This window comes from Sprattus sprattus, assembly GCF_963457725.1.
Source record: "Sprattus sprattus genome assembly, chromosome: 5".
NCBI lineage: Eukaryota > Metazoa > Chordata > Actinopteri > Clupeiformes > Clupeidae > Sprattus > Sprattus sprattus.
Window position 1 is genome coordinate 10,869,698 of NC_137924.1, and position 12,361 is coordinate 10,882,058.

General features: G+C 45.8%; 1 protein-coding gene across 2 annotated transcripts in view; it reads right to left on the bottom strand.

Moving 5' to 3' along the window:
- Window positions 1–712: 712 nt before the first annotated feature.
- erbb4b (erb-b2 receptor tyrosine kinase 4b) overlaps window positions 713–12,361 on the bottom strand; it is a gene marked incomplete at both ends in the record, with an annotated part of 230,294 nt that continues 218,645 nt past the window's right edge. Inside the window, 8 exons of one of the 2 annotated variants that reach the window (XM_080839977.1) lie at window positions 713–968; window positions 1,197–1,404; window positions 1,660–1,987; window positions 4,645–4,815; window positions 5,224–5,321; window positions 7,187–7,333; window positions 7,495–7,570; window positions 8,873–9,028. In XM_080839977.1, coding sequence (XP_080696103.1) covers window positions 713–968; window positions 1,197–1,404; window positions 1,660–1,987; window positions 4,645–4,815; window positions 5,224–5,321; window positions 7,187–7,333; window positions 7,495–7,570; window positions 8,873–9,028 — 1,440 coding nt within the window. Of the gene's footprint in view, window positions 1,405–1,659; window positions 1,988–4,644; window positions 4,816–5,223; window positions 5,322–7,186; window positions 7,334–7,494; window positions 7,571–8,872; window positions 9,029–12,361 lie in introns of both variants that reach the window. The other variant, XM_080839976.1, reaches the window with a different exon arrangement.

Genomic DNA, 12,361 nt, shown 5'->3' on the forward strand with positions numbered 1-12,361 from the left:
TGTGTGGGCTCTGATGCAGTACTCGAGTGAGAAATCTGCACAGCCGCCTATGGACTTACCAAAGTTGACTGTGATTACAAAAAAGAAAAAATGACTGTGATTGCTACTACTAAATGCCTCCAGTCATTTATTACTACAGGACTTGAGTTTTTCCTCAGGACGTGCTGTTCCAAAACACAGGAGGAGAATATATATCATATTATGTGCCAGATACAGTATGCGCCACTCTTTCCGTGTCTCTTTCTGATCCTTTACTTGTCCTTGGCAAAGCAACAGGTGTTTGCCAGTGTCACCTCCCTGTGGTTTGAAGTCAGTAGCCAGCACCACCTACTGGCCAGTACCTCTAGCATTTAGTGTCTATCTGACCCCACTGCGGCGAGGGATGTCAAACATGTCAGGCATCCAGTTTGTTTTAGAGAAGTCATAATTGAGAGCATCCTCAGTTCAGATTGGCAGATGGGGAGAAGGGGACGGGGAAGAGGGGGAGTGATTGACTGATGTGTTGTCATGGCCACCACTGTCAGTTTGAGTGGACCAGCTCTGAGTCAGTGGAGTCCGAGTCCTAGTCCTGCTGTCAAAGACAAAGGGAAAGATAAGAGTTTTGCTCTGGTGCAAGGGCCAGTTTGTTGAGTAGTGTCCACCAACTGTAGCCTTCTCAAGCTCCCTGTCCACCCCCCCACCCCCTTCTCTGTCCCCCCCAACTCCAGGCCGGCTACACCACAGTGTTCCTCTGTCTGTAGGGCGGGGGTGGCAGTGCAGTCCCAGGCTTCAGAGCGAACTCCGACAGGTACTCCTGGTTCTCGGCCACGGCGGGCCGGATGCGGCCATTCTGCCGGTAGAAGAAGCGCGTGCTGCAGTCCTGCAGGTACTCGGGGTTGTGCAGGGTGGCCTTGGGAGGAAGACTGTGCTGCCAGTACTCGGGATTGTCAAAGGTCTTTTTGGGCTTCTTGTCGCCCATGATGGTGCCACTGTGAGAGGGATGAAGGGTGTGTGCTGGGTGGAGCGTGTGTCCAGGATGGGCCGGGTGCAGGGTGTGCCCCGAGAGACTAGCGAGAGATGGAGGCGCGGGGTAGGGAGGCTGTAAAAGCAGGTGCTGGCGGGCGGGGTGGTCTGTCTGGGCGATGTGTTGTGGATGGCCAACCTGCATGGGGTGTTGGTTGCCAACAGCACCTGCACCACTCGCGACCAGATGAGATAAAGGAATGCCATTCTTTCTAAGAATATCCTGGTTCTTCTCTCCGGAGTTGTGGAAGGTGTTGAGGTACAGAGGGTCGTTGACGTACTCATCCTCCAGCCTGGGCTGCCCATTGGGGGCGCTGTGATATCCCTGGGCCTCCACACCGTGGACTTCTCCGTTTCTGCGGCGTGTGGCAAAGGGGTTCTCCTCCACGGGGTTGAGATAGTCTGTCAAAGATGGGAGAACGTTAAAGAACAGTGATGAAGAATAGTTCTGAGACTCTCTACCCTGATTTACATTATTCAACCAAGATGGATGCGTATGTCCATCAAAAAAATAAGGCAAGAAGCGTTAAGGAAGTGCAAGTAAAGAAAGGTGTCAAAAAACAAATCGAAAAATAAAATCAAAAATGAAATAAAATCAAAAACCTCTAGATTGTGTTCATTATCCCCAGTTGATTGAGCCCTCATTTAATGCCCTACCTGTGGGGTTCTTGTCCTGTGTGGCAGTCATGTACCCATCCTCGTCCGTCTCGCCCCTGCTGGCCCGCTCTCCCAGCAGTACGGTGGGGTCTGCGCTGTAGCGCTGGCCGCTGCTGTCGTCTGTTGGGCCGGGCCGCACCGAGGGCTGTTGCTTCCGTAGGGTTCCGTTGCAGCGGGGGTCCGGGAATGCCTCTGATACGGTGCTGGGGGTCATGGATGAGTCCTGGGAAGAGCATGCTGGAGACAGGGCTGTCACTGCCACCACCCGAGGGATGGTCGCCATCATCTCCTCCCTGCCGAAGCTGCTGTCTTGGTACACAAACTGGTTCTGTGGAGAAGACCGGAGAGAAGAGAACAGGGTTCAGCTGTGTGACGGAACACCAATAGCTAAATTTTGGAACCAAAAAAAATACTTTTTTGGAGGTTCCTTTGCCTTATAAACTTCCTGTTATTTAGGAAGATGGAATTGGAAAATCTCTCATAATGACACCGTATGTAAAGACATTGGGTATTAATAATACAGAGAATATTTGGGGGAAATTAGTCATACGTTACTTTCAGTTATTCACCAATTATCCATGTTCATTTCAATGGATTGATTAATTTGTCTTTCATCCTCTTCCATCACGCCTAGCCTAATAAAGCACATGCTGCGTTTTGTAATAACTGGGAAGTATGTCCATGCTTCCACCTCCTCTCTTTACTGTTAATGCATTCAGGCAGACAAAATGAGACTCAGGGGTACATATTGGACATTAATAGTGAAATGGATCTTTAAAAATGTAATATTTAAGGAGAGCAGACAAATATATTCCCTCTACCAAAGGGGATTTCTTAAAATATTTAGGAAAGCATTTAAACTTGAGGTGTGTTCTGCTCAACTAAGAGAGAATTTCACCAAATCCTTGAACTTTCTAGACTAGATTGTTATCAATATTTTAAGGACAATACGATGAGATGGCCTTGGAGAATTAAAAAAAAAAAAGTCCTTCCAGCAAGTTTGATGTCCCAGATCTATTCTTTCAGTACGAATTTAATAAGCTGATCACTTTTTTTTCTTTTCAATGTGCCACCATTTTGTTCTCCCAAAGCTCTGTTTATACTGTGAACTGCAGGAGAGAGATTTCTGTAATGTAGCAAAGAGCCTGTGGAGGATTGATGTCGCTCATTGATATTCATAGGGCTTTCTCTCCCTTCTCCTCATGGTTTTTAAGGGGAAAACAAAACGGAAGTTAGAATGCAAAATGGCTCCCATGGTCTGTGCTCTCACTCTGTGGAAAAGCAAAGCACACAGAGGAAGAGCTTTGTGTGCCAAAGCCTCCATACAGACACAGAACAGAGAGGGCTCTTTATGGCACCGAGGTGCTGCTTCCTACGATAATTCTGTTGTTGTGGGAGTGCGCTTGTAAGCATGCGTCTCTAAAAAGGACCGAGTGATTAAGGGAAAGCAGGAGGGACAAGATGGATGGAGTAAACCAGAAATAGGGGTGGATAGTCCATCATAGGCATAAGCACTCTTTATCACACAAACCAGGGGATGAACATAAGTGAATATATATATATATATATATATAAGAAATACACAAACAGTCTGCAGGCAGTGGCACTTATCGAGAATACTTGACAATTAGCTCATTCAAACAAATTGTGTGGATATAACTGACATTCTCAAATTTGTGATCGTCTTTGGAGTGGGGGCAATCCCTCCCTCCACATGATCCTTATGCAGAAAGGCCCTCCGCTGAAATGAAACTTGTGCTCCTCCCTGTGAGCGGGTGCAAGAGGTGTGATAACTGCCTCATGTCCTAGCCTGTGGTAAGACCATTATTCATCCTTGCCAAAAAAATCTCAGAGCAATTCCTGGAGGTGATTCTGAAACCCTTGATAAATATTGGTCCGGGTCTCTTGGGGTATAAATATTTTCTGTGCGTCCAGGGTTAATTAGACTTTTAGAGGTATGGCTGCTGGAACATTGAGCAAATACACCCACAGGCCTGGATGCATGCGGCACTTCTGCTTAAGAGGCAGCCCAGCTATTTACACAAGCAGACCCTGCTTATAAAAGCCCACTGTGCAAGTAGAGGAGGGGGGCTGGGGAACCCGACAGCCTAGGCCTCTGTGTCACGCTGGGGAATAAGCCACGGCACAGGGGCTTTCTGGCTGCTGCTCTATCTAGCAGAGGGGAGAGGAGGGGGGAGAGGGACATACTGCTCTATTCAGGGGCTGACTCCTGGAGGTGTATGTGACACATCAAAGCCCTTTCCAGGCTAACCGTCACCGTTTCATGGCAGTCTTCCACTCGGGGTGTGACGGTATCGTTTGCATTCTGTTCACGTCATGAGTACATGGCAACTCCGACTTGTTGCATCTGTTTGCTTTCACCTTTGCATTACGCTATTATATCCTTGAAACAGCTTTCTGTTAATTATTGGATTGCGAGAAACCTAGCCAGGAACAGCAGGGGCAGTGCAGTCAGCAATGATTGCGCTGAATTGATTTAAGCAGGAGGAGAAAGCGGCTACTTCTAGACAAATAATCAAAGTCAAGGTCATGAGGCAATATGTAAGCAATCCAGAGGAAGGCTTAATTTAGGCCAATACAAAGATCAAATAGATTGCTTCCCTGAAATGCTATGGGGATACAGGGGCTTGTAAAAATGCATTGAATTCTTCAAATCTTTCAGGAACAAAAGCTGACTCCAAAAACAAGACCAAAACTTGGCAACTGCTTCTGACCTTCTGTTCTTCATAAAGTTGGATAGGCTGTTGATTTTAAATCCTCAAGTTCTAACTTTGAGTATTTGAAGGTTCTTTCTTTCTATTCTTCTGTTAAGGTGTGATATGAACAACTATCAGTTACAAACACAGATGGGACGCTCGCTACACATGTAATAAACACAGGTTGAGGAAAAAAAATGCAACACATGGAAATCATGGGATATCATCATTTTTGCTGGTAAAATGAGAAGGGTTGTGTGGTGCCTACCCGGTTAGAGTCCATGCGTGTCCGAGGTGTGTAGGCCAGAGGTGGGATGTTGAGGCCGTGGGGCACCAGGTACTCATCAGCATCCATGAGGTTCTCCAGCTCCTCCTCATCCAGCAGGCTCTGGAAGAACTTGCTGTCGTTGGGACTGGGCAGCTTCATACGATCATCACCCTGAACAAATATCAGAGGAACTTACTGGCCGGCTCATCTAGGCTCATTAGTTTAAGTAGCACTTGCTACATGTGCTACATGTGACAATGCTAGTATCATCCACTCATTCATTCATGTGTGTTCAGTCTATAGGCTCAATCCAGTCAACTGCTATCTGATATGTATACCTGACAATACCGGAGCTGTACTATGTTGTGTATTTATTTTATTTCTTTTTCAAATGTTTATTAATTTATTTTTCATTTTTATATATATACTTGATTCCTATACCTACTACCATGCTGCTACGACAACTTAATTTCCCTTACCGGATTAATACAAGTTTATCTATCTATCTATCTATCTATCAATTGAAGTCCTAATCGGCATTAGCTATAGGTATTTCAATTAAAAAAATGTATGCCTTACCTGGATCACCAGGTAGCGCTGTGGATCACGAGCCATCCTACAGAACTCTCCTGCCAGCTCCTTAAACCTGGGTCTGCTGTCGGCGTCAATCATCCAGCCTGCAACACAACACAATCGTCAGGATGCTCCCCCAGCTCAGCTTAGCTCTCAGCTTACTAAGTTTGAAGCATTAGCGGTGAGTCACAGTGGGATTGTGGATCTTCTCTCTACCTCCGATTTATAACATGAGATAACACTGCTAATCTACCTTCCCTGCTGGCTAAATCCCTCAACAGTCGCAGTGGGAGAGTGCTCTTTTATTTCATTATTTATTTACGGATTTATTTATTCATTCTCGCACTTCGACTATATTTTTTTCATAGGTGCTGTGAAGGGTTTTGCGGTTCACACAGATGATTTCCTCTGATACGCTATCAAAGCGCCGTCGAAGCGCAAACATGCTGGACTGCTCATTTTACGCTTCCTTTCATGATGCCTGGAATGACATTAAACCATAAGGATGAGAGAGAGAGAGCGAGAGAGAGAGAGAGAGAGAGAGATGAAAAGGAGAACACCTCTGCAACCATATGTGCGAATATGGCTCAGAGTGCCTTGTTTTACAGCACGTTGGGAAGGCTATGCCAGTCACTCTCACAGTCATATGGCATTCCCAGAGTGTGCCTAAGGCTTTCATATTCAGTGGCGCCATGGCAGCAGCCTCATATCAGCGGCTCCTCTGCTGGTCTGGTGCTGCTGAGGTCATGAGATGAGAGAGGCTATGGGCCAGTGGGGCTCAGAAAGGCAATGTTCTATTCTGAAAGAACCCTTCTGATTCCCTTCTGTCTTTAGTCGGACTTGGTCTGCATGAACAGATTCACAATCATGCATTCAAAATAGAGACCTACGTACTGCAAGACTATACTTTATACTGTATAAGTGCCCCCAATGCACAAGCTTATGCACAAGCTTATACACATGATCTATTCTTGTTTTTCTATAATCTCAGAGGAAAAAAAGAGGGCATACCAAGGAGCACCTAAGAATTTCAATGCCCAGTCTGACTCTGTTTTTCTGTGTATCTGACAAATAAATACTTGAACTTGAACTTGAACTTGAGTATACTTAGATAGAGATGGCACAAAAAAGGACATTGCACCTAAGGACATTGCATACTAGTTTCATACTGTCTTTTTTGTATTAACTGTTCAAATTATTTAGGCAATCTCTCTATTGTGGCTGGCTGTTGTATGTTTGTGAGTCTGTTTGTACTGTATTGTACTGTGTTATTGTGGAACCCCTGCTATAATCCTGTCCTCACATTGCCCTGCTATGTGAGAGGAGGAGGAGGAGGTGGCTGGCTCCTCTTCCACAGGGGCTGCTGTGCGCTGGAAACATGGCAGGAGGCGCGGTGCTGTCCGTCAGACACAGGAAGCACAAGCTGCGAGAAAGCACAGCCACACAGCCAGGCATGGCAGGGGTGTCACTGGCAAGCGCGCCCGTGTTCCTGGCTGGCAGGATGGGCGAGAGAAGAACCTCTGACCCCCTCCAGCCTCCCACTGGCCCGAGGTGTCAGTCCAGACGGCCGGCTGATGAGATCATCAGTTTGGACGCGCGGCACCGGTGGCAGCTGATGGAACGCTCCCAATCTCCCTGATGGTGATTTTTTTGAATTGGGCTTTTTGTCCATGCGGAACCCAGACACTCGGGCCAGAATATCCTGGCTTAACACATAGCAGATCTACTACTACAGCTTTAGAACACAGGCCATATCCTGCTTGGCCGTGTAGAAAGCAGTATTGACAGTGATGGTGATACGGGATGAATATCTATCTGTTGTGTGTGTAAACAACATGGTATGCTTGGCTGACTCAATGGGAAAAACTGGACAGGCTTAAGAGAGTGCTGCGGAATGACGGCCCCTCTGTTGTTGCTAAGGGGAACCATGGAGGGGGGGGGGGGGGGGGGAGAGAAAATATGGACGTACATTTGACCATGACCATGTAGACGTCTATGGTGCAGATGGGAGGCTGGGGCAGACGCTCTCCCTTCTCCAGAAGGTCTGGAATCTCGCGGGTGGGGATTCCGTCATACGGCTTCCCTCCAAAAGTCATCAGCTCCCAGATGGTCACTCCTGCATAAAAAAAAAACAAAGCTGTGTAATATCCACTACGCTTGCATTTCGCTAGCAGTTTGGAGACTATTCCCCGCACTAACACTGTAATGTTTTGGAAATTGTTTTGAGGGCTATCATATTACGAGACAGCATGTGCCAAATTCAGGGGGCCATCTTACCGTAGCTCCACACATCACTCTGGTGGGTGAACTTTCTGTAGTGGATGCATTCCAAGGCCATCCACTTGATTGGCATCTAACAGAGAAACAGCACACAACAATTACTATGAGTTCATATCTAACAGACTGGAGCGCCTCATTTCTACCTCCTGGTTTAAAAGTTATCCCAGGGCTATTAATTAGGGGCTTTGACAGGTACTGCATGGGAGAACTTTTATTTTGCTGAAACTGAGATGTTAAAAAAAAACAGGAATCACATTTTATGGACTAGCTGAATATCTCAGGCAAATAATGATCACTCAATAACCGGCTCCTCGCTGGGCTTTTCTTACACACTCAGCATCCAGGGGAAACTGCCAGACAAGAACGAAAATATTTAGTGGTTTCTGCACCTAATGTGGGGAGACTTCTCTGAAAGCATCCTATTTGGCTTCAAGTATCTGCCGGACACAGACAGATGGCCCAAATAGAGACTGTTCGACCACTAGCTTAAGTGAAATAGGAACATTGGGATAGTGGTTGGTCTTGCACAGTGATTGCTACATGGGAGGCTGAACAGAGTTCTGTATGTCTCATTAACTTTGAGCAGAGCTGCTGCAACAGCCACTCGCCTGATCTTAAATTTGGCATCCTGGAGAAGAGAAAAGGACATGGCGGAGGGAGAAGGTGACCATCAGTGAGGTTGGAAAAGGTGCAGGTGGATTGGACTGAGAGGCAAAATCAGAAGAGCTGCTGGGTGCTGGAGCCCAAATGTGATCCTACAGTGAAGCTTGGCAAATTGTACAAAAGCAGAACAGGTAGGACTGAAGGTGAAATCCAATATGTGTTGTTATTTCTTTTTATGAGAGGCTTATTTGTAGAAGGCACTGCACCCTTTTCAAACTGTGCCTAAATAGAGTTGTAGTGCGTGGATCAAAAGATCAGAAAATCTCATTTTGAGGAATGACCTGTATGCATGAATAGTGTACGGATACTTTTACAAATGAAACTGATTTTATGTTTTTGTTTATCTGTGTTTACGTTTGACATCTACCGTAACAACATTTACTTTTGCATTTATTCTTTTAACAGACACTTTTTATTCACAGCAACTAAGAGCTGCTTCGTCAAAATGTGCATTCCCTGGGTATCCAATCCATGACCTTGATGTTGTTAACACCTCACTCTTCCTGAGGAGCGACAGGATTTTATAATGAATTTGATTTTTAAAGATAATTTAATCTTTACTTTTGAATTGCTTCTGTTACAGATTCCCTGTGCGGTCACTATATAACCCTGATCAATTATTTGTATTTCGAAGGTAATGAATTAATAAACCTGGCCCTCTCCAGAACTCTGCTCCCTCTAACATGCCTACGGTGGTGAATGCTGTGCCCACCTTTCCGCCGTCTGCGTTGTACTCCTTCTCGTCGGCATCGAGGAGACGCGCCAGGCCGAAGTCTGTGATCTTGATGTGGTTGGGGGATTTGACGAGCACATTCCTTGCAGCCAGGTCTCTGTGCACCAGCCTCCTCTCCTCCAGGTACATCATGCCCTGTGGGACACAGGTGTTATACCTCTGAGTTAGTTGAAAATAACCACAGAGTCAGTCGTAGTTTTTCTTCATCAAGTGCAATGCTCTTTACTTTTCAATCACCAAAAAAACAGAGAGAGAAACCCGCGATTTCACCTGAACCCAAAACATCTCTAGACAAAAGCAATCGATCCTCAGATCATGGACCAAGGCAAAACAACTACACAACCGATGACTGTCAGAAACATTGCATTGGCTGAATAAATTAAATAACCAAGGCACGTTAAAACCAAAAACCATTTAAGCATTTATCATAATAGCTGAAAAAGCATTTATCATAACAGCTGAATGTAACATGTAACACAGGCAGGTCTGTCACCATATGCCACTGATTTACCCAAGATGACGATGACCTATACGCTCACTCAGTATCAGTGTCCCTGCCATTATCGTCAATACCATTATCATCTCAAACATCATGTCCAGGGACGTGCACAGGAATTTTGAAGGGCAGTTGCTCTGCCCTGGGAAAAGGGGCAAACTAAACTCTCACTTACCGCCGCTGCCACGCCCCCGTCATCTGATCGCACATTTTGCCAATATCATTTTAAACTCTCACTAACCGTTGCTGCCACGCCCCCGTCCCCTGATCGCAAATATATATATTTCCTTTGGAGGGGCAACTTCAGTCGAGTAGGGCAAACGGGCAGTTGCCTGAGCAACCTTAGCCCACTCCTGTGCACGTCCCTGACGAGGACCTATACACTCACTCAGTATCAGTGTCCCTGCCATTATCGTCAATACCATTATCATCTCAAACATCATGAGTTGCATAAGCCAGGAAAGTCATCTGATAGAAAGCAGCAATTCTGTACAAAACAAGCTGTCAGTTCAATACTTGGAAGAAATAAAAGCAGATCTTGGACGAGGTATATGGATCCTCAATATTCGAATGTACTAAAATAAAACCAATATGCCTTGGGGCTTTAACTAGTGCGATTCAAATGGTTTTATAAGGGAACAATTAATGAAACTGCTTGAGTCATACATTAAATTGTAAGAGCCTGTTAAAACCGACAATGGGCAGACTACTTTCAGTAATTTCTTTGAGCTAGGACCAAAAGCCTAGAAAATTGATTTCTTTTTTCTTTTGAGAGGCACTACAATTCTCTTAATTGATTTCTCGCAAGTCTGTTTTGAGGCCATTCACATGGCATCACTTCCTTTGGTGGAGCAGCAGCCGGCCTTTCTTTGATTTCCTCCTCTGATGCTTCTGAGTGCCCTTGAGCTCCCAGTGAGATGAAATTTAAATCTTAATGTGATTGGAGAAGGGAAAGTTGGGGGCTGTGTGTGTGTGTGTGTGTGTGTGGGGGGGGGGGGGGGTTGAGGGGGTATCGCTGGAGAATGGGGATAGGGGGAGACAGAATTGGCCAGAGGAGCTGGTGAAGGAAAGGAAGAAAACCAACAGGGGGACATCCACATGCTAATTTGGCAAAATGTTTTCAGGGCCTCACAGAGCTGAGTATCAAACAGCCACATTGAGATAGCAGCAGATAACACAGAGAATAGCAAGAAGATGGATTTGTATTGTCTGTATATATGCTGATATGTGGCGTTTATATGTGGAATTGATAATGCTTGGTCCTGGTACTCAATGACTGATATCATGTTCCACTGTTCAGGTGCTCAGTCAAATCCGCACAACAGACATAAGATGGATACTGCTTTTTTTTAGACCAGCATGCATTGCGTCACAGTTAAGAGCTGGCCAGCAGTGAAACCAGGCTACGGTACCGAATGGGGAACTATGGTGCCCATTGTACGCTGTAACAAGATTGCTCCCGCTCCGCAAAAGAAATCCGGCAATTTAAGTTGGTCTCAAAATACATCAGCGGCTTTGGTAGAATAGCTAGGGACTGGGGTGAGTGGGGCTGATTCAAACCATAACAAATTGGATTTGGGATAGGGGGAAGGGGGGTGGGAGGCGATTGGACATAGCCAAGCTTACAATGGTAACACTGCAATCACACTGCCTCATTTGTCAGTGAGCCAATCTAGAGACTCCCCAGCGAGCAGAGAGGCCGGAAACAGCAAGCAGACATTTGTTTGAGAGCGTGCGTGTGTGTGTGCGTGTGCGTGCGTTAAGAGTGCATTTGAGTTCCTCGATGCTAAGCAAGGGAAAGACAAAAAGGAGAACCCAGTGTGTGTGTGTGTGTGTGTGTGTGTGTGTGTGTGTGTGTGTGAGTGTGTGTGTTTGTGTGTGTTTGTGTGTGTGTGTGAGTGTGGCCTCTTTACAGGGCAGGCATATTCATAGCCCTACAGGCCAACAACAAAGGGGGCTGAGGATTGATGTGCTTGTACCACGCTGAGTTTCTGTTTGGAGATAAACACTCCATCCTCTGAAAGGTCCAGAGCCGTCGAGTGAGTGCTCGAATTAAAAGCATTAATGAAACATCCGTACCCGTACCTACTCGTGAAAACACAACGCAACCTGTGGATGCTCTCTGGACCCTGTCCGAATGCACTTTTTGCCTGATGATGAATGAAACAATAACCTTTTAGTGTTCCTCTGCTATGGCCGTTTCCCTGATATACTGTAAGCAGCCTTCATTCTCAAGGCATTCATAACACATTCAAGGAGAAATGCTAATTAGATTCTTATTACAAAGTGGGTTCCCTGAAATGGCTCTCATGCTAAAGCAGCTAAACCCATCTAGTTGTAATATCTGGCTGTGCTAAGCAGAGGATGATCCTGTCTTCGCATAACTGCTAAGTCTTTCTCCAGTGTATGTGAGGGTGTGTTTGCAGATGTCAACAGTCCCACAAAAGACCCCCTTCTGAGCCTCCCTACTAAACAACCTGTTCCTCTTGCCACACCCTGACACCTATGTTTGCTGCTGGCTTGGATGGGATCCAACACAACACAAAGTGGCGCAAAAACTAAACCAAGCACAACAACCCTAGCAAAGAAACACTGATAATAACACATCCTCCTACCGACACACAGATAGACACGTGAATGCACACATGGAAACAATTACTGTTCGACAGACTGAGACTGAGATGCACACACACACCCACAAACACACTCTGACATAACATATGCAAACAATGCGCATACAAACAAACAATAACATTCGTGCTTACGTACATAGAAGCAAAGTCCGACTAATGTAATGAAATACATAGAGTTCACATGGGCATGTTTGTCTCTTTACATGGCTGAGCCTGATCCCACGTGCCCCTGTGGCATGGCGTGGGTCTGTTATGGGCATGGCTATCACTGCAGCCATTTCTCACTTCATGTTTTCTGTGAGGCCTCTCTGTGTGATGAATGGCTCTGCATTAATTGTC